Source organism: Pan paniscus, chromosome 7 (genome assembly GCF_029289425.2).
Source record: "Pan paniscus chromosome 7, NHGRI_mPanPan1-v2.0_pri, whole genome shotgun sequence".
NCBI classification, from domain to species: domain Eukaryota; kingdom Metazoa; phylum Chordata; class Mammalia; order Primates; family Hominidae; genus Pan; species Pan paniscus.
The window spans coordinates 61643737-61671645 of record NC_073256.2 but is presented as its reverse complement, the minus strand read 5'-3'; the positions used below and the strand labels follow the sequence as shown (position 1 = coordinate 61671645).

At 46.1% G+C, this 27909-nt stretch overlaps 1 protein-coding gene and 1 pseudogene across 5 annotated transcripts in view; both read right to left on the bottom strand.

Moving 5' to 3' along the window:
* Positions 1–14070: 14070 nt before the first annotated feature.
* On the bottom strand, positions 14071–16111 carry LOC103786896 (uncharacterized; annotated as a pseudogene).
* The window catches only part of HGSNAT (heparan-alpha-glucosaminide N-acetyltransferase), a 60043-nt gene continuing 46204 nt past the window's right edge, over positions 14071–27909 (bottom strand). For 2 of the 5 annotated variants that reach the window (XM_034966035.3, XM_034966036.2), the window contains 8 exons: positions 25318–25439; positions 24483–24609; positions 23089–23175; positions 20372–20458; positions 19863–19940; positions 19146–19216; positions 18936–19048; positions 14071–17514 (listed from right to left, as the gene is read on the bottom strand). In XM_034966035.3, the coding sequence (XP_034821926.1) occupies positions 17333–17514; positions 18936–19048; positions 19146–19216; positions 19863–19940; positions 20372–20458; positions 23089–23175; positions 24483–24609; positions 25318–25439 (867 nt within the window). In that variant the 3' untranslated portion in view covers positions 14071–17332. Of the gene's footprint in view, positions 17515–18935; positions 19049–19145; positions 19217–19862; positions 19941–20371; positions 20459–22906; positions 22948–23088; positions 23176–24482; positions 24610–25317; positions 25440–27909 lie in introns of those variants that run through there. The other 3 variants (XM_034966037.2, XM_034966038.2, XM_063607181.1) reach the window with 2 other exon arrangements.

Sequence of the window (27909 nt, the reverse complement as noted above, 5' to 3'; positions counted from 1 at the left end):
TACTAGAATAAAGGATGCCGACAATATGCATGCTTGATGTCAGTCTCTGGAACTTATACATAGAAGCATAGGCTAAATACAGTAATGTGTAACAACAAAGCATAAGGTAGACAGTAAAATATAGAATAATTATTACATAGAATATAACAAAAAAGGAATAAAATTATGATAAAATACACAGACCTAGTGCAATGGTGAGAAAAAGATGAAGAGACTAACTTAAATATTAATAAACACGATTAAAACAATTGATAGTTTTTAAACCCGTAGAGACTAATATAAATAACCTTATGGTAATAAATTAGAAAACAGAGAAAAGTGATTTCTATATAATATAGTTGCCATTCTATGGCTGCACTCATCACTGCCTGTTTTCCCACAGTCAGCCCCTTTGTCCTCGTGGGCCATGACCAGGGCATCCAGGCTTAGCTCTGCCTGCTGTGGAAGGACTAGACAATCTCCTAAGTTAGTCGCATAGCTCTAGTTTATGTGGGCTGCCTTGATTGCTTCTACACTGTGCAGTTATTTACTCTCCCCGTGCCGAGGTTGAAGCACCACTGTGAGCAGTCCCGTGACAGAAAGTGTGATCCAGAAACGGAGCCTCTGCCCTCCTAGGAGGTGTCAACTCAACTGGGAATAATTAGAAACTAAAAAAAATTTTTTTTTTTAATATTTGGAAGCATTCACCAAAAGTGGTCATTGTTTTCAATGACACTTTTTCCCATGTTTTTCAAGTTTAGGTATTCATCTTTCAAATCTATTTCATTAATCATGAAAAAAAAGAAAAGCCATGGAAAGATTGTGTGTGCTATTAGATCCACTATACCCAAACTTTTAAAATAGGCCAGGAAGAATTATGAATTTTGACATAAAATTACTAGCTAAGTATACAAAATGATGACAGATGGTTTATTTCAAAAATGCAGAGTATGCTAATAAGAAAATCAAATCTATCATCCAGTACATTGCAAATAAATGAGACAACTACATTCACTGAGGAAATCATTTTATACCCTTGTAAATGTCCTTCATGTGTAAATTAACTTGGGATAAATATTCTGAGGACTTTCAATTATTAGTGATGACAACACATCAGGATAGAGAAATAAATGATACAAGAGGGCAATGAGCACAGAAGACATTCTCAACATCCACTTCACCCCTGTTAGCATGGGTGTAGTTCAGAAGACAGACAAGTGTGGGTGAAAACATGAGGAAACTAGAACCCCATGCAGTGCTGGGGGGTTGGTGAAATGAGGCAGCCATTTTGGAAAACATTTTGGAAGTTTCTCCCAAGGTTAACATAGGGTTATCATATGGCCCAGCAATTCCACTCCTGAAGATATACCCAACAGAAATGAAAACATATGCCCACACAAAGACTTGATATGCTTTTCATACGAGGATTATTGATTATCACCAAAAAGTGGAAACCACCCAAATGTCCATCAATGGAAGACTAGATACACAGCTGAGACACATTCATGCAATGGACAATTAGCCATACAAAGGAATGAAGCACTGATATGTGCCACTACATGGACGGCTATTTAAAACAACATGATCAATGACAAAAGGCAGACATCAAAGCCAGAGACTTTATTAGTCTAGTTGTATAAAATGCCCAGAATAGGCAAATCCATAGGAACAGAAAGTGGATTAGTGGTTACCAGGGCCTTGGGGAGTGAGGGGAGCAATAGGAAACGAGCACTTAATGGGTGTGAGGTTTCTTTTGGGGGTGTCATACTGTTCTGGAACTACATAGTGATGATTGTAAAATCTTGTGAACACAACAAAAAGCACTGAGTTGTAAATTCTAACATGATTAATATATTAAATGTTATATAAATTTTATCTTAATAAAAAGAATTAAACTCCAAACCCTTGTGCCAAAAGTGGAAACAGCTTTTCAGCTATAAATGTGGCAAAAAACTCATCAACATGAAATTAACAGAATGGAAAATTGAAATGAGAAAAGCAGAGTCAACAAATTTCCACTGATGTTTTGCAGTCACGCAGGAGAGCCAAGAAAAGACACGCCCAGGCTTCAGTTATGCATTTGATGCAACTTACTGTCATAGAAATTTATCTGGTCCTAGTAGTTGAATCAGTTGGGCATATTGGTGTGACCTTAAAAATGCTTAAAATATATCTTTTTAAAAAAATTAAGTCTGGCACTCATAAAGATACAAACACATGTTAAAATATTTTATTTAACTTATAAGAGATTAGCAGATACAATAACCAGTAGAAAAAAAGAATCCAACAAACAGAGGAATATTAACCAGGAGTATTTAAATGAGTATGTAAATGGGAAGAAAGCTCATTTCCTTCCTCTGTGAGAGGAGAGAAAATTGACCCTGGACTGGACAACACATTGTGCATGTCTATCAGTGACCTAAAACTTAAAAAGGGTTGCAAAACACACATAGAGTGCAGGCTAGAGTCAGATAACCTGGCGTGGTATCTTCTAAAGAGGGTAAGGTTTTCCACTGAAGAACACATTTTTCTTTTTTTCTTTTTTTTTTTTTTTTTTGAGATAGGGTCTCACTCTGTCACCCAGGCTGGAGTGCAGTGGTGCAGTCTCGGCTCACTGCAACCTCTACCTCCTAGGCTCAAGCAATCCTCCCACCTCAGCCTCCCGAGTAGCTGTGACCATAAGCGATGCCACCACACCCGGCTAATTTTTTGTATTTTTGCTAGAGACGGGGTTTTGCCATGTTCCCCAGGCTGGTCTCAAACTCCTGAGCTCAAGTGATCCACCTGCCTCAGCCTCCCGAAGTGCTGGGATTACAGGCATGAGCTACCACCAGCCAGAACGCATTTCTTTCTACAATAAAAAGTCAAATGAAAGGTTAGGTTTGGTCACTAGGATGACCAGGGTCCTATCATGGGCACTTCTAGGCCAAGTGGACACCAATGGCATCCCAGTGAGGGGCTGGCCCACAGGAACACAACAGTGGGAGTGAGCACTGGCATCTTGAGTGGCCCAGGCCAGGGGCAGGATCAAGCTGGGCCAATCGGAGCAAAGCTCCCTGTCTTCATCCTTTTTGTGCTGCTATCACACAACCTAAGAATGGATAATCTATAAAGAAAAGAGGTTTATTTAGCTCAGAGTTCTACAGGCTGCGAACTATAAGAGGCATGGGGCTGGCATCTGCTCGGCTTCTAGAGAGGACCTCGTGCTGCCTCCACTCATGGTGGAGAGTGGAAGGTGTGTGCAAAGAGATCACACGGCAAGAGGTGAATCAAGAGAGAAACCAAGAGAGCCAGACTCTTTCAACAACCTGCCCTTGCAGGAAATAATGACAGTGAGTACTCACCCCTGGAAGAGGGCATTCTTTATGAGGGTCCACACCCATGACCTAAAATCCCCCACTAGGGCCCACCTCCCAACCCTGCCACATTGGCATCAAATTTCACAAGAGATTTTTTATTTTTGTGTTTCTGAGATGGAGTCTCGCTCTGTCACCCAGGCTGGAATGCAGTGGCATGATCTTGGCTCACTGCAACCTCCACATCCCAGGTTCAAGCAATTCTCCTGCCTCAGCCTCCCGAGTAGCTGGGACTACAGGTGCGCACCACCACGCTGGGCTAATTTTTGTATTTTTAGTAGAGACAGAGTTTTGCCATGTTGTCCAGGCCTGTCTCAAACTCCTGACCTCAAGTGATCCCCCCACCTCAGTCTCCGAAAGTGCTGGGATTATAGGTGTGAGCCACTGCACCCAGCTCAACATGAGTTTTGTTGGGGACAAATAACATCCGAGCCACACCATTCACCAAACCTTGTGTCTAGAAAAAGGAGACTTTTAGAGGTCCTATAGGCTTAGGAAGCTGCCTGGCATCCTCTCAGCAGGAGCAGAGCTGCCATACCCCCTGAACTCTGTGGACCCCTCTCGTGGGAGATCCACTGTGCCCAGTGGCTTGGCCCATGCACGCCTGATTTCCTCACTGCCACTGTTGAGGACCTGATGGCTGATACCTTGGTGGGTAATGAAGCCCACAAAAGCCACAGAAGGTGCAGCTATATTGTAATATAATATAAAGTGTATATATAAAAATTATACATAATAGGTATTATATAGTGTAGGTACATATATATGTAAATATTCTGGCCAAAGACATGTATTCAAGTGGTTACTAGTTATTAAATATTCATGATCATACTTATTTATAAATACATTTTATTACAAACACAATTACTTATCTCAGATGAAACACCTAATCTGTCTAATCATTACATATTTTACAGAGCTTCATAGAGTTATTAGTGGCTGAATAAATGCTTTTTGAGATAAAATATATTCCACGTAAAGTCTTATCCAAGAGATAGACTCAAAACCCATGTAAGTCTTTTTTTTTTTTTTTTTTTGAGATGGTGTTTCAATCTTTCGCCCAGGCTGGAGTGAAGTGGTACGATCTCCTCTCACTGCAACCTCCACCCCCCCAGGTTCAAATGATTCTCCTGCCTCAGCCTCCTGAGTAGCTGGGATTACAGGCACCCACCGCCACATCTGGCTAATTTTTATATTTTTAGTAGAGACAGGGTTTCACCATGTTGGCCAGGCTGGTCTCAAACTCCTGACCTCAGGTGATCCACCCACCACGGCCTCCCAAAGTGCTGGGATTACAGGCGTGAGCCACCGTGCCCGGCCTGAACCCATATAAGCCTTACAAGCACTTTCATGGACTGCATTAAGATAAAAATGGGTGTCTCCCTCCTTCCCAGTGAAGTAAAAAAAAAAAGTTACAAATAGGTGTCCCGTCAAATGTTGTAACAATCTTAACCCCATTCTCATGAGTGGCAACGTTTGAGGTTTTCTCCTGTTCATCAAAGGCTCAAATGACACCCTCTGCTGCTTGTGGCATTTTCGTAGAGAGCTGGCATGAGGCTGCCTAGCTCACCTAAAGTACGATCAGATGACCTGTCTTTGAGATATCAGTTTACCATTTACCAGCCATTTAATCCTGTCTATTTATTTATTCCATCTAAATGGCAGTTTCCTCATGTAAAATAAGGATAATGAGTTCCTCCATTGTTGAGTTAGCCCAAAGAATAAGTCACCTGGAGCCTATAACCTGCTGTTAGCACACGGCTTGGCACACCATGCCCTGAGTAAACAGTGCATCTGTCTTCTGTATACTCCAGATACTCACGTGTGCCTCCCAAAGACGCACCTGGGCTGGGTCCTCATATAATTCCCGGATTCTTGAGTCCCAGGCTATGAAACCACACCCTACTGAGCTTTGTAGCGTGTCAATCAGAGGAGGAGGACAGAGCTGGGTGAGTGAAGTGCAATCCACGCTGGTTTCCTCTCTTCCCCACTGCCTGGTGACCCATGCACTCCGCCTCTTCCCACCATCAGTCAAAGCAGCAGGACCTGGCTTGGCTTTGCCTCCTTTGCAAAGATGACCTAAGAATGAGATAAGTACTATTGGGATTGTGCTTAGAATTCATTGAATATGTGCTTCTATAATACAAAAGGCTTCATTTTCACATAGTGTTCATTAATACCCATATTTACAGAACTCTCATTGGTCATATGTCACCCAAACAAATTTTTGATTTACTATAGAGAGCCATGAAGCACGCTCAGCATTAGCTCAGTAAGCACAGACCATGGTGATTCACACCTGTCTGAGTCAGGGGCTGACTTAAGATTGCACCATCCCCTGTGCAAGGGTGTGGGGGCACAAGGGGCCAGAAGGGGCTAGGGTGAGGAGAGGGTTTGGGTGATGGGATTTTTCTCTAAGGGTTGTGCTACCTTCTCCCCTGTGGGCATCCCAGCATTTGGAGAGCACCCAGGATCCGGAATTTACTCCTTTCTGCCCATTTGCCACCACTCTAGACCCTACAGTCCTCTGGGGCTTCCACCTACCCTGCACCTAGAGCTCCCCGTGTGCTCCAGGGGACTACACAGGATGGTTAACTGAACACCTATCTCCAAAGAGTTACTCTCCTCTCTCAAGTACCCATTCATACTTGGCTTAATCTTTCAAGATGCTGAAGTTGGATACTGGTGGATGGGTGATTACGGAGTGCAGAGGGAATGGGCACCTCCATGCTGGTAAGAAAGCCACTAACAAAGCACATTTTCCTTTAGTTTCTAGCAGCCTCTTGCCACTCACAGATCAACCATATCAACTTCTAGTGCTTTGGATTCATTCAAGGCTCAGTGTCAGCTCTGGGGACCCCTTACCCCTTTTTCCTAGCAGGAGAAACATGAACAAGCAAAGTACTCAGGCTGCTTGTTTCAATCCTGTCTCACCCACTCGTCACTACATTCGCAGACAGGACAGTGCAGGACACTCATCCCCACCTTGCTCACCACTTGGCCAAGAGAATTCACAGGTCCTCTTACCAGGCCTACAAAGGGGCCAGAAAGTCATCTCTCAGCATCCCAGACTCATTACCAAAACTTTCCATAAGTGTGCAGCTTCTTCAATTCCATCCTATTGTAAGTCGTCATATTAACCTGCCATTTTCATGGATGCCGGTAGAAGCCATGGGATATTAGCTCCTTTTCAGGAGTTTGATGTGCAAAGACTCTCTCCTATTCCTTAGGTTATCTCATCACTCTATTTCCTTTGCTGGGCAGAAGCTTTTTGCTTTGATGTAATCCCATTTGTCTTAATTTTTCTTTTGTTGTCCGTACTTTTGGGGGTCACATCCAAAACACTATCGCCCAGACCAATGTCATAGAGATTTTCCCCAGTGTGTTCATCTAGTCATTTTAGTTTCAGGGAGTGTGGTCACCACAGACATTTTCTGAAATAACACTGCTGTCAGCATAGTGTAAGAGTAACATTCAAGAGACAGCTGTAATACCTATGTCTTTTTTTTTTTTTTTCTTTTGAGACGGAGTTTCGCTCTTGTCTCCCAGGCTGGAGTGCAATGGCACAATCTCGGCTCACTGCAACCTCTGCCTCCCAGATTCAAGCCATTCTTCTGCCTCAGCCTCCCAAATAACTGGGATTACAGGCATGCACCACCACACTCAGCTAATTTTTGTATTTTTAGTAAAGATGGGATTTCACCATGTTGGTCAGGCTAGTCTCAAACTCCTGACCTTAGGTGATCCGCCCACCTCAACCTCCCAAAGTGCTGGGATTACAGGCATGAGCCACCACACCTGGCCTGTAATACCTCTCTTTAAGCATTCCTTAAGTGCATTACGGTGCAGTCATCACATCACTCACTGCCAAAACATTGTTCTTAACATAGTATGTATGTAGAATACCACAAAGCAGCTTTAAAACACGTGTCTTAGTACTTTGCTATAGGCATTATTTTATGGTCATCACATCCATTCTTTGAAACAACACTGTATGCGACATAGTGTACAAGTAGCCTTCTAAGAAATATATTTTAAACAAGTGTCTTTTAGCCCAACTCTGCATGCATTAGAGTGTGGGCTTCACCTCCACCTGAAGTAACACTGTTCTCCACATGGTGTATGAGAAACATGATGACAAACAGCTGTGAAATGTGTGTCTCTGCATCCACCTCATGCATTACTTGGGGGTTTTCATATCCGTTCTGTGTAATAAGACTACAACAACATAGTGTACGTGTAGCATTCTTAGAAATATCTGTAAACATGTGTCTTTTAATGCTACATACAGAGTGCTCACCACATCCATTCTTGGAAATGACACTGATCTCAACATAGTGTGTACATAGCTTTCTAAGAAACATCTTTAAATATGTCTTTACACTATAGGCATTATTGTGTTACCACCATATCCAGTCTCTGAAATAAAACTATTTGCAACATAGTGTATAGAAAGCATTCTAAGAAACAGCTTTTAAACATGTTTATGTATACAGTATAGTCACCATGTCTATACTGTTAAATAACACTCTCCCAACACAGTGTGTGAGTAGCATTCTAATCAACTGGGTTTTTTTTTAATTTTTTATTTCTCTTCTTCCTTAGAATCAGGCATAACTATGTATCTCACAGGTTGGTGTGATAAACCAAGCAAATAATACTTGTCTAGTACCTAGCATTTAGTTAGGGCCGAATGCATACAGCTACTGGTATTTATTTTACCAGATACATATTTTAATTATTTTTCATAAATTTACAGCTAAGCCCAAGTGCATATTGATTAATCCTGATGCATATTATAGAATAATAGTATGCTAGGAGATTGGCTGTTGATTACTCCCCAGAAGTAGCCAAACTGCAAAGTCTCATGGCACTTTCCTTAAGACTGCCTTTGCAAGCTTGGGGTGTTCACAAAACCACTGTCAGATACAGTAATTCACAGAAGGACTCACAGAGCTCAGTGGAAGCTATTATACTCATGGTTATAGTGTATTACAGGGCAAGGGTACAAACTCATATCAGCCAAAGGAGGAGACCCACGGAGCTGAGTCTGGGAGATTTATAAATGCAAAGCTTCCACTGTCCTCCGGATGTGTTAGCCTACCTGCATGGATACACAACAACACACTAGGAGTATTTTTAGCCAGGGAAGCCCACCCACACTCTGCTGTCCAGAGATCTGACCGGGGCTTTCCTATGTAGACATGACTGACTGACTGATGATTTCTCACATGGGTCAAGTCAGTCATCAGGTAAACAAACTCATATCAGGGGACCAAAGCCACTACCCTAAGTTACATGATTGGTCTTTCTGGCATAATCACCCCATACCCTGAGACTGTTAGGTGTGGGCAGCCTCTCCATTAGATCCAGTGTGGTCAGCCTGGCTCTACACAAGGACACTCTGTCAGGTGTGATATGGGTTACCTCCCTGAAGTCAAGAGAAGGGGCCAGACCTCTCTTTGGGCAAAGCCAAATTACTTACTATGCAGATATCTTGCCAGAAATGTACAAAGAAGATGATGTGTTTTGTTTTTGCTGCATTATTTTATTTCATAAGAACCCAGTAAACTGAATACAGTAATATAAAGTATGAAGTAAAACACAATGTTGCTATTAGAAAATTTTCAAAGTATAAGCTTCAATAGTCAATATCATAATGGTGTTCTGTTATCAAAGTTTTATTAATTGACAAATAAAAATTGTATATATGTATGTGCGCAACGTGATGTTTTGATATACGTATATATTGTAGAATGCCTAAGTCCAGCTAATTCACATAATCCTCACTTAACAAATTTTATTGTTGTGGGGAGAACACTTAAAATCTACTGTCTCAGCAATTCTCAAGTGACTTCTCTCTGCAGGTTCACAGACGTAAACACATTGTTGTTAACTCTAGTCACCATGTTGCACAATGCAGCTCTTCAATTTATACCTCCTGTCTAACTGGACTTTTGTATCCTTTGACCCACATCTCCTCAATCAACTCGTCTGCCCCTGACAATCTCCATTCTACTCTCTGCTTCTGTGAATTCCTTTTTTGGATTCTACATAAGTGAGATCATGTGGGATTTGTCTTTCTGTACCTAGTTTATTTCAGTTAATGCCCTCCAGGTTTATCCATGTTGTCACAAATGACAGGATTCCCTTTTCTATTTTTAAAGGCTGACTAGTATTCCATTGTCAATATATACCACATTTTCTGGATTCATTCATTCATTCATGAACACTTAGGTTGACTTCATAAGGTTGGCTCTTATGAACAAAACACGGGAATGCAGATATCTCTTCAATATGCAAAATCCATATCCTTTAGATAAATACTTAGCACAGCTGGATCATATCACAGTTCTATTTTTAATTTTTTGAAGAACCTCCATACCGTTTCCCCTCCTGGCTGTACTAATGGGGTTCTCCAAGGATTTGGATGGGAGTCCGTCTGGGAATAGGGGGCCTCTAGGCTCTCTGTGGCCACCCCTACTGAACACCCACTGCCAGCTGCCTCTCTCTCTCCTCTTACAGATGGCCTGAACACGGCCCCCTCCATCACTTCCTGCCCCTCCACTGTCAAACATCTCACACAGGAGCCTCTGTCACGGTCCCCGCCCAGGACCTTCTCACCCCTGTTGGCAGTTACATCCCATCCCTACAGTTTGGAGCTTCACCCATGTCCACATATGACCATGGGTGGACAGGACCCGGGGCCCAGGAACCCATCGGCAAAGGTTGCCTATGTCCTCTGCCCAGGCCAGCCGCATGCACCCCCCTTTTCGCCAAACCAGGGGCTGTGGCCCAAACCTGTGGCCGAATAGACCTTCCTTGGGCTAGGCCTGCCCTGCTCTCTAGGGGAATGACAGAGATGGACCAAGAACGCAAACGATCTCTATACCTACTGGACCCATCCTGCAAAGCGTGCCTGCTAGTCCCAAGGCAGCCGCCAACGTGGGGCCTCGGGCCCTTTGGCCTGCTCTTTACCAATGCTCGAAACAAACGGAATGTTTGGTCAAGCCTCAGCTCTTACTGCAGGCATGGAGGAAAAGGGCACACTAAAGCCACGAGCGCACGAGGCTTCTACGGGCAGGCCCGGGTGCGGAGTCCCGGCTCCCTCCAGCAGGTGATGGCGCTTGCACTGGGCTCCACACTAAGGGATAATAAGGCCTAGCCTGGGCCTGTCAGAGAGCCGAGGGGCGCAGGAAGTTGAAAGGACCGTCTCCTGGGGCATTTGCTGCTGCTCTGGCTGCAGGACCTAGGCAGGAAGTCGGAATGACTTCCTCTTGGGCCGGGGGGGAGCCCCTTGAAGGTCTGTGCATGTGGGCTTGTGTGTGTGTGTCCGTATGTGTATGCTCGTGTCTGTGTCCTTGCACGTGTGCATTTGTGCATATGTACTCGTGCATGTTTATGTGTGTGCTTGTGTGCACTTGTGCGTGTGCACTTGTGCATGTGTGCTTGTGTGTGCTTATGCATGTGCATGCTTGTGCATATGTCCTTGTGTGTGTTTCTACACACTTGTGCATGTGTGCTTGTGCGTGTGTTTGTGTGTGTGCTTGGTGTATGTGTGCTTGGGTGTATATGTGCTTGTGTGTGTGTGCTTGTGTGTGCTTATATCTGTATGCTTGTGCATGTTTGCTTGTATTTGCATGTGTGCATGTTTGCATGTGTGCTTGGGTGCGTATGTATGTGTGTGCTTGTGCATGTATGCGTATGTGTATGCTTGTGTGTGGTGTGTGTGCTTGTCTGTGTTTGCACGTGTATGTTTGTGCATTGTGCTTGTGTGTATTCATGTATGTGTGTGCATGTGTGTGTGCTTGTGCATGTGTGCTGCTGTGTTTGTGCTTTTCTCCTCTTTTTGCATGAATCTGTGGACTCTATGAAACGCTTTGCTGATTCTTATGAATACTGAATAAGAGCAGGCCTAAGGGCCCCAGGCCCAGCAAGTCAGGTTTCCTTGAGCCTAGAAGACATACGCAGTCTGTTCAACTGGATGAGGGGTTGTGTCCTGGGTGAGTCCCCGTCTGGCAGAGGCCATTTCATTCTCCCAGAGAGTAGCCCAGGTCTAGTGGAGAGAAGGGATGTAGTTTGGGCGGGGCGCCTACTGGGGAATATTGGGAGCTCCCGCGAATGGCCAGGGTTCCCCAGCGGTGGATTCTGATGGAGGAAGTGGGGAGCCTTCACCAACGTGGGTGCCTGGTTGGGGGTCCTTACCCCCCTGGTCCTTTGTGAATATGGGTGAAGCCCCAAACTGTAGGGACGGGATGCCACTGTCAGCTGGGGCCATCCGATGGCCTGGGCACAGAGAAGTGACATAAACTTGGATGTGAAGTTCAACAGCGGAGGGGCAGAGGTGTTGGAGAGGGCCGTGCCCCAGCCACCAGCTGGGGGAGAGAGAGGAGTTTGGCTGGGGTGGGCATTCCGGAGGGGCGGGCACGGAGGTCAAAAGTCTCAAGGGCCGGTGCAGTGGCTCATGCCTGAAATCCCAGAACTTTGAGAGGCTGAGGCCAGAGGATCGCTTGAGTCCAGGAGTTTGAGACCAGCCTAGGCAATAGAGTGAGCCCCGTCGCTAGACCAAAAAAAAAAAAAAGTTTAAAAAAATTAGGCGTGTTGGCGCGCCTGTAGCCTGGGAGGCTAAGGCGAGAGAATGGCTTGAGCCAGGGAGGTCGAGGCTGCATTGAGCCATAACTGCGCCATTGCATTCCAGCCTGGGCAACAAAGGAAGACCCTGTCTGGGGGGCCGTGGGGTGTGGCGGACGCCTAGAGGGTGCGGTATTCGCAGGTGTTCTTCCATCAGAGTCTTTGAGGCTGGATTTCACTTGCTTCCGCGCGCAGCAGAAGAGCCCGGAACGTTCCTGGTGGGGGCAGTGGACGGCTCCGGGAGCCTGCCTGGCGTGGCCCAGACGCTAAGCTGCAGCCGCGGCCAAACCGCCTGCTAGTCCTGGGCGCAGCTCCTCGCGCTGGTCTGGGAGCCCATTTTCAGCCCCACCCAGCCCTGTGGGTCAAGGTCGAGGCCCTGCCTCCGGGGCAACCTCCAGGGGCGCGGGGCCCCAGAGCTGCGTCCCTCACTGGGCTCTCCCTGGCCACCCCTCACGCCAGGGCCCTCCTGCCTGTGCAAGCCACAATTCAGTGGGCGTCTTCCTACAACTTGCATCGCTGCCTCCTATTACAAAGACAGACGGTTTGTTTCTCCCCCGGACAACGCCAATGAACAGAATCCAGGTGGCGTGGTCACAAGGACAGCCATCCCGCTCAGTGCCTCCTCGGTGACGCACCCCGCCCTTTAAGACGTCTCCAGTCTTTGCTCTCCATTCACGCTGCACCTCCCTGCTGTGACAGTGTTAGTGGCCAGTGTCCTCTTAGTGTCCTTTGACAGGAAAGCATCACCTGGGGTTGTCACACTGCCGGGCTGTACCTCTGTTCAACCAGCTGTGACCTGGACAGAGCCGCATAGGATGTAGGGAGAGGGAGGCACCAGTTTGTAGCCAAATGGCACTCAGACTGTGACCAAATATCAGAATAGAAACTCTCGTTTATGGAAGTATAGGTGTGACTACATATACGATAAAATACAAGAACAGCTGACCATGAAAGGTGGAAAATCAGAAAAAGAACTGATTTCTACAGAAAAATTTCCAGTAGTCAGAGTAGGATTCCAGCGAACCGCAAATGGTAATGGACACTGTGGGAAGCCACAAGCTCCTCCTGACAGTGGGCAAGACAGCTGTCCTCACATCTAGCACTTTGGATGGAATTCTGGAAAGAACAGCCAGCAGGTGATGGCGTATTTTGCCTATTACAGTCTTTTGACAAACACAATTAGATAAGGCATTTATGAAGTCTGAGGCATTTTATGGCATAATGCAAACATCTAGCATTTCCATTAACTTTGTTTTTTGTTAGTTTGTTTTTGTTTTTGTTTTTGTTTTTGAGACAGAGTCTTGCTCTGTCACCCAGGCTGGAGTGCAGCACCGTGATCTCAGCTCACTGCAACCTCCACCTCCCAGGTTCAAGCAATTCTCTGCCTTAGCCTCCAGAGTAGCTGGGATTACAGGTGCCTGCCACCATGCCTGACTTTTTGTATTTTTTGGTAAAGAAGCAGTTTCACCATGTTGGCCAGGCTGGTCTCGAACTTCTGACCTCAAGTGATCCACCCACCTTGGCCAAAGCGCAGGAATTACAGGTGTAAGCCATCACGCCTGGCCAAGCATTTCCATCCACTTTGAATTTGGAAATGCATGTAGCTTGAAGAACAATTTTAAAATGAATGCTCAACAGAAACCTATTACTAAAAGAAAAATGCTGGCTTACTACATTCTAGTGAAAACTGATAGATTACACAAATATGTAACTGGTAAGTTTCCCCACTTAATTTCAAAGTTTACCAAGAGGTGTGATAAAGACTTTAAAAGCTGGAATTATGCCAGAAGCTTCATTATTAATAGGGTCATGGCTTATATGGTGTATTGCTTAGCACTTTTAAAACTCTATCCCTAATTTTGTTTTGCTTTCTTTCTTTAGAGACAGAGTCTTGCTCTGTCACCCAGGCTGGAATGCAGTTGTGCAATCATACCTCACTGCAGCCTCGAACTCCTAAGCTCATGGGATCCTCCCACCTTAGCCTCTCGAGTGCCTGGGCCTATAGGCACACGCCACTGCACCCAGTTACTCCTAGTCTTCTTACAATCCATACAAAGATCTGTTTGTGAAAGGCAGTTTGATATGCTAAGAAATTTACTCAAAGTCCATTTGTCTCCCCCATTTATTTGGAAAACAGAATTACATTAAAAGGAAAAAGTAACAGCATGTTGAAATTTCACTTAAGTCGATACCCTTTGATACAAACTGGGTTATTATGCATTTATAAAAGATGCCCCTTGTTGGCCATGGAAAAGATACATTTTATGATCTACAGCAGCAGTATATTCACTTTATTATAAGTAGGAATTAGGAATATAAATGCAAAAAAAAATTAAAATGTCACATTTTCTCTCCCCATTCTACAGAATAGAATTTTTTTGCTCCATTACTTAGGAGCTCGCACCTCCCTGCCTCCCTGTGAGATGCCATGCACCTGTTGCAGCTGTCAGCGGTTGTTGCCCCCTGACCATTCCTCTGCTCTACCCCTTACCCCAACACACTCCCTCTTCCCTTCCCAAAGGAAACCAATCTTGTGCTGGGGGTCGCCTTCCTCCACACAGCCACGGGCTCAGACAGTTCCCTGTCCCTGCTGGTCTTGGGACAAGCGAGGCGCTTCTAGCTGATAGGACAGGAGGGGAGGCTGCTGAGAGGCTTCTGGGAAGCATTTCCTGTTGAAGGGGATTATGGCACACCCTTCGTGGGAGGAGAGGGGATGCCTGGTGTCGAGCACCTGGGCCACCAGCAGCTGCCTCCGCTAGCTAACAGCAAGCTCAGGCTGGGTCTGGCCTCCCGCAGGACTTAGAGAAGCTCCCCTGTAGCCCAGCTGACTCCGGAGTTCCTTCCTTACAGCTCAAGACGCCCAAGTTGATGTAACCCACAGTTTGAGAAATGCTTCTAGAAAACTCACCTGGAGAGGCCCAGCTCAGCTTTCCCTGCTGAACTTTGGGATGACACAGCTGGGACCATCCACAGTGACTCACTGCAAGAAAAGGGTGGCAGGAGGAGGAATGACGACTGTCCCCACACGGCCCCAAGAACATTTCATGGGCACCCCGGATACATGCTCATCTTACCAGCACTTAAATATTTATTTTAAAAATCCACATCACTTTGCTTTAAAAATGTTTATTCAGCGCCTGCAATGTACAAGGCACTGTGTTTGGCACCATGAGGAATACAGAAACCAACAGGGCATGATTCTTGCCTTAGGAAGCTCACAGTCTAGCGTGGGAAATTAGAAATTGCACATGCACACAGGTAACTGTCACACCAGGCAGGAAGCACTAAATGCTGTGAGATTGATACCAACATTGTAAGAACCCAGAGGAAGAAAACACTATTTGGGGATGAGGATAAGAGATTAGAGAAGGTCCCTTAGAAGTAGGGGGTTTAAACATGACAGATCAAATGTAGATAGGAAAAAATTCAGAGGAAAATGTAATCGGGGAAGGCTCTAATTAAAACCAGAAGCAGGAGGTACTTCTGTGATGTGATGGAGGCAGGAGAAGCCCCGCTGGGCTGGATTCAGAGGGGAGGGGAGACAAGAGGATGGGGAGGTGGAGGAGGGAGCGGGGAGTGGAGTGGGAGGGGAGGCTGGAAAGATGTGTGGGGATCAAGACGGGAAGGTGAGTATGTGAGTATGTGTGCCAGACAATGGTGTTTCCATGTCAATGGAGGTTTCTCAGAGAGAGGTGATCTGGCTGGAGAAAGCTTAATCTGGTGGCAATGGACAGGTGACTTTAAGAAGTGGGGAACGAGGGAAGGAGGCCAGTTTGAAAATGATAACAAGGGTCCAGACTCAGTGATGCAGCAGTGACCATGAGAACAGAGCAGCTGCAGGTGGAAGATGGAGACAGAACTGGGAGATCTGGTGGAGGTAAGCTGGGTGGAAAGATGATGTCAGGTTTATACCTAGAGACACATGATCCATTCACAAAGCCAGGGAAACCTAAAGAGAAAACACTTAGAATTTGAGGAGAAGAGGCTAGGGCTGGGCCTGAGACATGGGCTGGCCTCCAGGTGGAGGGGTCCAGCAGGCAGGTACAAGCCGGATGAGAGTTCAGGGCAGAGGGCAGAGCCGGAAACAGACCAAAAGCTGCCATGGAGTGGCGAGGGTGGAAGCAGCGGCACAGGCCGAGGGCCATCTCGCCGGGGAAGGGTGGGTACAGCACAACCCTGTGGCCACGTTTTCCTCACACAGGAACTTCCCACAGAACACCCAGGAGGGTGACGATGCCTCCCATGAACAATGCCGTGTGTCTCTGTTTGTCCTTTGTCCCCGATTTCACACCTAAGAAACAATGTCTTCAGCTGTGTGATGACAAGTAGGAACGCTGCCTCCATTGTGGAGGATCACCTTGAAAAGACTTACTCCAATGAGAGTTTTTAAAAGTTTTCACTACTATTTATTTTGAAGAGTTTTCTGTAATGGAACTATTTCTTCTGAAGATTTCAGAAAAGCTTCTGATGTCTGTTACCTCACCATGTCTAAGAGGTGGAAGGAACTGAGAGTCATCTTCCCGCTCATTTCACAAGTGAGGAAGCCAAGGCCCAGACGGGCCAAGGGTCTTGCCCAGCATCACCCAGGAGGGATGGCTCAGCTGGACCCACAGGCAAAGACAGTACCTGCCCTTCCCACAGCCACTCCCCTGGGCAGCGGCTGCCATCCAGATACACAGAGATAGGGAGGAAGGAAGATGATGGACAGACAGGCAGATACATAGGTAAGAGGGTTTGGGAATAACACATAGATATTTTAACTTTTCGAGAGAGGAAAAGGAAAAAATGGCTTGTGATAGACATTTTTTGGACCCACCAAAGCCTTGCATATCTGAAAAGAAAATTACTTTGGCTTTCGGGAAACATTAAACTGCATTCAATCAAAAAAACAGACTAAATTATAACACATCACAACCAGTAAGCTTCATAGCAGCCGCAGTAGGAGTGATGGCATTTCGTGTTGGTGTTTGCGTACACGTGGAAAGGAAGTTTGCAGGGCAACAAGGTCAGCAAGAACCAGACCTCAGATTGTTTCACCCACCACAGAAGAAAAACACCCATGGCAATTCCCTTTTGGAAAGTTAAAGCTTATCTCCTTGGAATGAAGTTCCAAAGACATCCATTTCCACAGAAGATGGAGGAAAAAAGACAATTACATTTCAAATCTGTAAGTCACAAATAGACAGGCAGAGTTCTGGCCAGCCGTGTCTCAGTTAACCAGTTTGAGGACATCAGTGTCTTCCCCCAGAGTCTGTAAACACGCAGCCAGTCGATTTCCTAATGAATGCTTCCCTTTAACGAAGGCTGCTTCAGTCCTCCCTGCAGGCCTACTAGAGTCTTCCAGCAGCACATCTCAGTGGGAGCCATCAGATTTTCCAAAAAATCTTCTTTCTATAGAGGATGTAGGCAATGAGCACCCAGAGGGCAGTGGCGACGATGTTCTGAGTCAGGTGCTCCTTGTGGGACTGGTTGTCCTTCAGCTTCCACTGAAAGGGGAAGTAGTTCTCAAACACCTCGTGGCCGACGTATACCAGAATGGAATTCATTCCTTAAGGAGAGAGACATACAGAAGATCATGTTTCTCACAGATGAGTCACATCTGACCATCTATTTAATTCTTGAAACCAGTTCAATGAAAAAACAGAAAGTGTGCACTTCCATTGTTGGCTACTGCCAAAAATAAGTAATGCATATCTTAGGTATTTAAATATAAACCATATCAAAAATTATTGAAAGGCCTGGTGTAGTGGCTCACGACTATAATCCCAGCACTTTGGGAGGCCAAAGCGGGTGGATCGCTTAAGGCCAGGAGTTCGAGACCAGCCTGGCCAACATGATGAAAACCCGTCTCTACTAAAAATACAAAATTAGCCGGGCGTGGTGGGGTGTGCCCGTAATCCCAGCTTCTTGGGAGGCTGAGGCACAAGAATCACTTGAACCTGGGAGGCGGAGGTTGCAGTGAGCCAAAATCACACCACTGCACTCCAGCCTGGGCGACAGAGCAAGACTGTGTCTCAAAAACACAAAAAAGGTATTAGATAATATTCATTTTATAACAGTACAATTCTTGAAAACTAAATCTGAAAGGAAAGCTAAAATTATTATTAATAACTTATATTTTCTAGGCAGAAAATCTGAGGTCCAAAGAATGTAACTATTCCTCGAATCAAAGGACTGAAATGAGGCATTGAAATGATCTGATGTGTTTCTAAGTCCTCGGTTGGAACTGCATCTAAATCATTCCATTTATCCCTTGATATCACCTCTTGATATTTCTTCTAATGCACAATCTCTATAGTAGTGGATTTATATTAAGAAAGCAAGCATAGCACCATTATTAAGAACCAGAGGCTGGGCACGGTGGCTCACACCTGTAATCCCAGCACTTTGGGAGGCCGAGGCGGGCGGATCACGAGGTCGGGAGATCAAGACCATCCTAGCTAACACTGTGAAATCCCATCTCTACTAAAAATACAAAAAATTAGCTGGGCGTGGTGGCGGGCGCCTGTAGTCCCAGCTACTCAGGAGGCTGAGGCAGGAGAATGGCGTGAACCTGGGAAGCGGAGCTTGCAGTGAGCCGAGATCACACCACTGCACTCCAGCCTGGGCAACAGAGCAAGACTCTGTCTCAAAAAAACAAAGAACCAGAAACTGGATAATGTGCCCTGAATCATTTCCGCTCCTTCACAATTTGGTATAGCCTGAAGAAACAGGTGGAGTCACAAACTGTCATACAACGACTCCACAACCTACACGGTGAAAATGGGGTGGACTGCTCTGGAGCAGGCCAGTGACATCTGGTGTGGGCTGGGACAATGTGGGCCCTGCTGCTTCCTCCCTCAGCCTGGCTTTTGGACACCTGCCGCTAGGGCAGTGGCTCAAGACCCCAGCACCAAGGATGCTCCAGAGGTCCCTGGGCCTGCCTCCTGGTCACCATCCCAGCTCTGTTTGAGGTTGGAGGTGACTTACCTGGATAAAAGAATGGGGTTCCTGTCCACAGCCCCTTCACATCCACAACTGGGTACAGGACCAGCAGAATGAAGAAGGCAAAAGAACTGAGCGTAGTGACATACGAAAGGGACCTGGGAGGGGTGGAGGAGACGTTTCAGTGCTCGTACGGAACAAATCCAATTTCAGCATGAACAGTCATCCATAAAATCATGCTTTTTCCATACATACCAGAGATTTTTGTTTACTGGAATAAAGCCTTCATTTTCAGAAACCTTCGTCAGAGCAACAGAAATGAGCCCCTGTAATGGGGAAGAGAAGGATGTTAACATTTTATATTATTATCTCAGAAAACACTTGGTTTCAACACCAATATATATTAGTTATTTAATCACGTAGAGAGGGCTGAAACTTGTGCCTTATATTTTTCTCTTTTAAATGGAAACATATTTTTTTAAATGTATGAACTGAAAAATATTCTCCCAAAATATCTTCACCATTCTACTGAGTTGAAGAGGGTAAGCTTACTGATTAAATGACAGTGACTCTGAAGAGGAGGCATGGCTGCGGTCAGGATGAAATGAACAAACAGTGAACCTTGCAACTCTCTTTCCCATATAATCTGGAAGTTGATGTCTGCAACCTGGTCTGATTTGCCCAGTCTCTCTGATACGCCTCTCCACACAGAGCCCATACCTCACATTTCTTCAGGCATTCCTGGCTATCTGATGGCAAACACTGCCTTATTGATAAAGACATTTTCCTAAGAAAATAAATCTGTGCATTTAGGTGGAAAGATTTGTTCCTCTCTGTTATTCAAGTGAAGAAAATGGTACCTGCTGCCATGTGGTGACAATGGCTAGCTCAGTGTTGCTAAACATTTTATTCCTTTTAAATATCTATACATGTGAAGGAAAGGAATTTTAGCGAGGAATGCTGCTTACTTACAAGAATACAACACCAAGCAGTGAATCGAATCAGGATGTCTTTGGTCCGAGCCTTGTAATACAATAGTATTTTTCCTGCCTGGAGGAGATAACACAGTGTGACCAAAAGAATCGCCAAAGGGATATTTTTATTTTATATTAATCCACTGTCTTAAGTACCCGACAAAGAGATTCACTTGCTGGGCGCGCTACTAGGTGCTGGGATTACAGGGAGGCGGGAAACATCACCCCTGCCTTTGACTAGTGGAGACTGACAGAGGGGCATGGGACCAGAGATGAACGCCCTCTCTGGGGAGGAGGAGGCATCAGAGAGGACGAGCCACAGAGGTGAGGCCAGAGCACCAGAGGGTCCCCGCAGGAAGAGGCTCCTGAGCAGAATGGGGCAGCAGGCACAGAGCTCGGGGGAAGCATGATAGCCACACCACATCTCCACTGCTGCAGGGAACGCAGAAGCCCAGGTCATGGGGAAAGGAGGAGAAGGGGCGCCTGGGCAGGCTCCGTGGCTCTTACTTCCAGGCAGGGCCCAAAGAGAATTCTCCACAAAGGTGACAAGGGTTCCGTCAGACAGGCCTGTTTGGTGACCCAGTCTGGGCAGCACTAGGAAGAGGGACCAGGACAGGGTGGAACCAGAGGCAGGGTGGGGGAGGCAGGGAAACATTTAAAAACAGTGAAATATAGACTTCACATACAATCCCTCTGAAATTAGGTATTCATTTTTGAAAACATCAAAGGATAAGAAGCTTTAAAAATAATTTATAGTAATAGCTAATATTAATCAACATTTTTTATGTGCCAGTTCTTAGAACTTTACATGAATTAACTTATTCAATCCTTGCAACACCTTTCTGAAGTAGGTGCTATTGAAGCACAGAGGGAGTCAGCCACACGCCCGAGGTCACCCAGCTGGGAAGTGGCAGAGCTGGACACAAACCCAGGGAGCGTGGCTCCCGGTCTGCACTCCTAGCCTCCCCACTGGACTGACCGCTCCAGTGATCTACCTAGAAAGTGTATGTAGGGATTACATGAATATACGGAATATACGGAAAAGCACAATATCAACTAGAAAGTGCTACAGAGATAAAGGCCGTATTTCTAAATACAAAATTATTTCATCACCAAAATGTACAGCTGATCCTTGAACAACACAGGTTTGAACTGCGCAGGTCCACTTATATGCGGATTCTCTTCTGCCTCTGTTACCCCTGAGACAGCAAGACCGACCCCTACTCCTCTTCCACACCCTCCTCCTCCTCTTCTTCCTCTACCCCTCCTCCTCCTCTTCCTCCTCTTCCTCTACCCCCTCCTCCTCTTCCTCCTCCTCCTCCACACCCTCCTCCTCCTCATCCACACCCTCACCCTCCTCCTCCTCCTCTACTCCCTCCTCCTCCTCCAGCCCCTCCTCCTCCTCTTCCTCCACCCCCATCCTCCTCCACACCCTCCTTCTCTTCTTCCTCCTCCTCCTCTTCGTCCACCCCCTCCTCCTCCTCATCCACACCCTCATCCTCCTCCTCCTCTACTCCCTCCTCCTCCTCTTCCTCTTCTTCCTCCTCCTCTTCCTCCTCCTCCTCCTCTTCCTCCTCCTCCTCCTACTACTCATACTCAACATGAAGATGATGAAGATGCAGATCTTCATGATGATCCACTCCCACTTAATGAATAGGACTAGATTTTCTCTTCCTTATGGCTTTCTTAATAACATTTTCTTTTCTTGAGCTTACTTTATTGTAAAAACACAGTATATAATATTTATATAAAATATGTGTGAATCAACTGTTGATGTTATTGGTAAGACTTTGGGTCAACAGCAGGCTATTAGTGTTTAAGTTTTGGGGGAGTCAAAAGTCCTCTGTAGATTTTCCACTGCATGGGGGGACAGTGTCCCCATGCCCCGAGGTGTTCCAGGGTCACCTGTGTATGCTTCAGATCTGCACTACCCAACAGCCGAACCACTAGCCACAAGTGACCATCTAAATTTAAAATTATATTAAGTAAAATTTAAAATTCAGTTCCTCAGTCACACTCCCCACATCTCAAATGCTCAACAGCGACCCTGGCTAGGGACTGTCCCACTAGATAGCACAGAGAAGAAAAAAAATTTTTTTTGTTGGCTTCTGAAAAACAGAAATTTATTTCTCACAGTTCTGAAGGTTGGGAAGTCCAAGATCAAGGCACCAGTAGATTCGGTATCTGGTGAAGGCCTGTTTTCAGATAGATGGCGACTTCTTGTTCTGTCCTCACATGGTAGAAGAGGCAAGGCAGGTCTCTGGGGCTTCTCTTTCATAAGGGCAACAATCCCATTCACGGGATGCAGCGTGAGGGCTCCACCCTCATGAATGGCCTTAGAAAAGGGCTTGAGGCAGTAAGTCCTGTCTCTGCCCTTTCACCAGCTGGTGGGGACACCGTGTGAGGACACAGCATTTGTCCCCCCTGAAGGACATGCCCCAATCAAGTTGCCACCTTGGGAGGAGAGACCAGACCCTCACCAGACAAATGAACCTGCAGTGTTACTGTTCTTTATGAATTACCCAGTCTTGGGTATTTTGTTAGGTCAGGACACACAGACTAATATGAGTGTACATGAAAGAAGTGTGACAAATGACACAGTGACTTCCCAATGTTACCAACACCCACACACTCTGCACACTCCATCAGGAAAACCTTTTTTTCTTTTTTGAGACAGGGTCTCACTCTGTTGCCCAGCCAGGAGTGCAGTGGTGCAATCAAGGCTCACTGCAGCCTCAACCTCCTTGGTTCAAGCCATACTCCTACCTCGGCTCCCAAGTAGCTGGGACTACAGGTGTGTGCCATCATGCCTGGCTAATATTTTTAATTTCTTGTAGAGACAGGGTCTCACTATGTTACCCAGGCTGGTCTCAAACTCCCGGACTCAAGCAATCCTCCTGCCTTGGCTTCCCAAAATGTTGGCGTTATAGGCATGAGCCACTGCAGCTTGGCAAGGGAAACCTTTTATCTAGAAACTGCCGTGCTAAGATAAGCCATATAAATAAGAATTTTTTTGAGAATATAAGAATTATATCTAATTACTTGAATGTGCTGAATTTCAGTAACTTTTGGTTCTGCACAATCTGTCAAAGATAACAGAATATATTAGGCCCATAGCACAGGAGAGAATATGCTTCCAATTATTTTAATGAAATGGTTTTTAAATGAGTGAATAAAATATCATAAATTGTCAGAAAAAGTAACCTAATGAAATGAACAAATACCTGAACTCCTAAAAAGGCCATCACGATGGAGTTGATGGTGCCCAGGATGCCCTCGGGGTCATAGGCCACCTCGGTGTGGTAAAGCACCTTAACAAACAGAAGCAGAAGGCAGCACTCACTCACTGATCTGAAAACACATACAAACAGCTCCTAGACCAAATACAAACCTGAATACACTCCAGTATGTCATGGTTTTCTGTTTTTGCTGCAGAAATTCATTGCCAACTTATAGGGATAACAGGCAGAATGCTTCCGGCTAAGAAAGTGTGCAGTGTGGACACTCAGCAGGGAACAGAGACTTCCAGGGACAAGTCACAGTCCAGCAGCCACTGTGATTGCAGCGGGGGCAGCAAACAGCGCTGGCCCCAGGCCTTGTGACATGACGCCTTCCTGACCAGCTTCAAATGCAATGCACGGTTCCTTCCTAATTTCCAGATTTATTCTTTTTGGTCAACCCTACTGTAGCAACAACAGCTTCCTATCTTCTTTTAAGGCAAATAACATTTTTAAATATGTTTCTTTTTTTATTATAAAATAAATGTTACTGCAGAAATTGTAGAAATCTGGAAATGAACAGTGTAATTAGGTGCTGTCACACACCCTCAGAGCCCTCCAACCCTTTCAGCACAAAACCTTCATTCCTCCAGCTGCTGGAAGTATTCATGACCACAGCTCTCAGACAGGTGCCTCTTCTGGATCTGCCCTTGACTAAAGAGAGCTGCCTCTCCAGGGATCAGCCTTCTGCAGAGGGCCTTCCGCACCATCCAGGGGTAGGAAGGGCCCAAACCTTTGCCTCAATTCAGAACAATTCTGCAGCGCCACCCCGGTGCCCCCGAGATTGGCTGGGGCCTTTGTTGGGGCTACAGTGCAGGTCAACTTCTCCCTCTGCACGGTCCTGCCTCCTTTATTCCCCCGCAAGGACTGCCTGATCAACTTCCTGCATGTGACCCTCTGTCTCAGGGTCTGCTGCCAGGAAATCTGACCTGAGACGTACAGAAAAGCACTGTGCTATGATCATTTACACAATGCATTCTCACTTGTTTGTTTGTTTTTTTTTTTTCTTCCTTACAGAGACGGGGTCTCACTATTGCACAGGCTGGTCTCAGATTCCTGGGCTCAAGCAATCCTCTCACCTTGGCCTCCCGAGTAGCTGGGAATGCAGGTGTGAGCCACTGTGTCCAGCTCCACATTCTCACTTTAAAATCCAAAATAATGTTTACACACTGCCATACAGTGATCCCTAAAGTCATTAAGTTAGCTGACTTTTCAAATAAGCATCAGTTCTCAGTGTGTTTTCTTAAATGGGCATGGTTTAAAGTTTGCTGGCTCTTTCTACTTTCCTTCACTTCTGAAAGCCTGAGTTCCACTTCTAAGCGAACTCGAGTCTCACTCACAGCAGAAGATGGGTGCTGGTAAAGGTGATCGTCTCCCAGCAGCAGGCGGTCGATGTAGCCCGCAGCTCCTCCAGTGCAATTTGGATACTTGCCAAAATCTCCAATGCCCCCAGGACCCAGATAACCACTAGGAAGGTGAAAAGCATATGTAAATGACAAGACCTCAGAAGGGCGAACAGAGGGACAAGAATAAAAAAACCTCAGGCCGGGCACGGTGGCTCACGCCTGTAATCCCAACACTTTGGGAGGCCGAGGCGGGCAGATCACCTGAGGTCAGGAATTTGAGACCAGCCCGGCCAACATGGTGAAACCCCGTCTCTATTAAAATACAAAAATTAGCCGGGCATGGTGGTGTGCGCCTGTAATCCCAGCTACTCGGGAGGCTAATGCAGGAGAATTGCTTGAACCTGGGAGGCGGAGGTTGCAGTGAGCCGAGTTCATGCCACTGCACTCCAGCCTGGGCGACAGAGCAAGATTCCATCTCCAAAAAAAGAAAAAAAAAACATGGTTTATATTGGCTATGTATGCAGCGCAATTCAGAGAGCCCCAAACATGAGCCAGCTAAAACGTCCTTCTGGCTCATGCACGCTCACTGACAAACTGCTCCCACACTATGAAGGTGGGAGGCCCGATTTCTATTCAAGCTGACCCTCACACCACCCACAGGGAAATCACTCTGGACACGTGCCAATCTCCTCTCCCCATGCAAAGCAGGCCTCAAAGGAGAAGGAAGAGGGAAAGAGAATTCCTCTGACTCGAGACTTGTGAAAGCCCAGAACCTCTGACTGGGCAGAACAGGACATGCACAAGGGATGACCCCCAGGGGTTCGCTTACGTAGGGCACCCAGGGACTGGCAGGAGGAATGTCAAGCCCAGCCACAGGCCTTCCAGCACCAGGATGAGCAGCCACTGGGGCCAGCTGGACGTGATGTCTCGAAGAGAAAGGCAGCTCCTCTCCTGCGTGGGGGCAGAAAAATAAAACACGCGTGAACTAAATGCAAATAGAAGGGAACTAAGCACATGTCTTTAGGAAATTCCCGGTGACTCATTTCTTGGCCTTTTTGGCAGTAATACAAAAACTTACTGACTACGTTAGGTTCTCCAGATGTTCCCTCTCCATGAAATCTCACAGCAAAACACCCATTCAAAAGAAATCAGCAGACAATTCTATTTCTATACCCAAGAGAACTGAAAACATATGTTCACACAAAAACTTGTACACATACATACAGGAGCATTGTTCACAACAGCAAAAAAGGGGACACAAGTCAAATGTTCACCGACTAATAAATGGGTGAGCAAAATGTGGTGTATCCCTAAAGCGGAATCTAATTCAGCAATTTTGGAAGGAAGTGCTGACATATGCAACATGGATGAACCTCAAAAAATATGCTAAGTGGAAGCAGCCAGGCACAAAAAGCCACGTTATATGACTTCATGTATACGGACTGTCTAGAGCAGGTACATGTGTAGAGACAACAAGTAGGCTGGGGTTGCCTGGGGCTGGGGGAGTTGTGATGTGGGGAGTGACTGGCGGTGAGTGCAGGGTTCTTCGTGGGGTAAGGAAAACCTTCCAGAATTACAGACTGGTGACAGCTGCACAACTCTGAATAGAGCAAATATCATCAAATTGTACAATTTCAACATGGGAGTTTTATGGTACGTAAATTATACATCAATATACCTGTGATTTAAAATTTAAAAATAAAATAAGTAAACTAACGAAATTCAAACTTTTGGATCTCTGTGGTTGAAGGAAGAAAGGGTGCAGCCCACCTGTTCTTAGTGTCCCACTGAACCCCTGACCCTATGGTGATGGCCCAGGATGCACCTCCGCGGACCCTCAGGTCCCACAGAAGGGCTGAAAATAGCAGCTTTGATATCCATGGCTGACCAAGCTCTGTGCCCACTCAGGCATGTCTCGCCTGTCCTTCACCCTAAGGAAATCCACAGCCAGAGGACACATTAATGACAAGGGCAGAGGGGGAAAGAGTAACAATGACTAAAACGCCCCCCAAACTAGATAACTAACATTGTAGGAAACACCCAGAGAAAGTGAGATTCAGTGATGAACTTGCTAGTTACGTATCTTGAAAGAAGCTAGAAGACAACACGGCTTTATTAACTGATTGTTGAATAGGACCCCAAATGGAAGATTTTAAACATTTCCATCGGAATTTTTGTCACTAATGGTGGGTGGGGGAAAGAAGTAACTGTCACCTGAGTGAACTCCACCTAGCAATTTATAGTAAGAGAGGAAGTAATCACAAATGAGATGGGACTCCTACATGCTTCTGATAAAGAAGCAATGCAAATAGCCAAGCACAATACCATCACTCTCCCATGCCCTACCTGGGGATTATCCTCAAAATTGAACTTTACAGCATTTGAACAGTTACCAAAACGTTACATGAATTTTACACATATATATGTTATGCTACAAGGAAATTGAAAAAATCGCAATAATGCCCCAAGAGACTGAACCAGTAAACTGGATGCTGGTGGTATTATTTAATACTATCAAGAATGGGGTCAGGCGGCTGGATGCGGTGGCTCCCGCCTGTACTCCCAGCACTTTGGGAGGCCGAGGCAGGCAGATCACGAGGTCAGATCGAGACCATCCTGGCTAACACAGTGAAACTCCATCTCTACTAAAAAATACAAAAAATTAGCTGGGCGTGGAGGAGGTTCCAAGATGGCCGAATAGGAACAGCTCCAGTATACAGCTCCCAGTGTGAGCGACGCAGAAGACAGATGATTTCTGCATTTCCAACTGAGGTACCGGGTTCATCTCACTGGGGCTTGTCAGACAGTGGGTACAGCCCACGGAGCAGGGTGGAGCATCACCCCAAGTGCAAGACGTCGGATAATTCCCTTTCCTAGCCAAGGGAAGCCATGACAGATGGTACCTGGAAAATCGGGACACTCCTACACTAATACTGCACTTTTCCAATGGTCTTAACAAACGGCACACCAGGAGATTATATCTTGCACCTGGCTCAGAGGGTCCCACGCCCACAGAACCTTACTCATTGCTAGCACAGCAGTCTGAGATCGAACTGCAAGGTGGCAGCGAGGCTGGGGGGAGGGGTATCCGCCATTGCTGAGGCTTGAGTAGGTAAACAAAGCAGGTGGGGAGTTTGAACTGAGTGGAGCCCACCGCAGCTCAAGAAGGCCTGCCTGCCTCTGTAGACTCCACGTCTGGGGGCAGGGCATAGCTGAACAAAAGGCAGCAGAAACTTCTGCAAACTTAAACGTCCCTGTCTGACAGCTTTGAAGAGAGTAGTGGTTCTCCCAGCACAGAGTTTGAGATCTGAGAACGGACAGACTGCCTCCTCAAGTGGGTCCCTGACCCCCAAGTAGCCTAAATGGGAGACACCTCCCAGTAGGGACCAACTGACACCGCATACAGCTGGGTGCCCCTCTG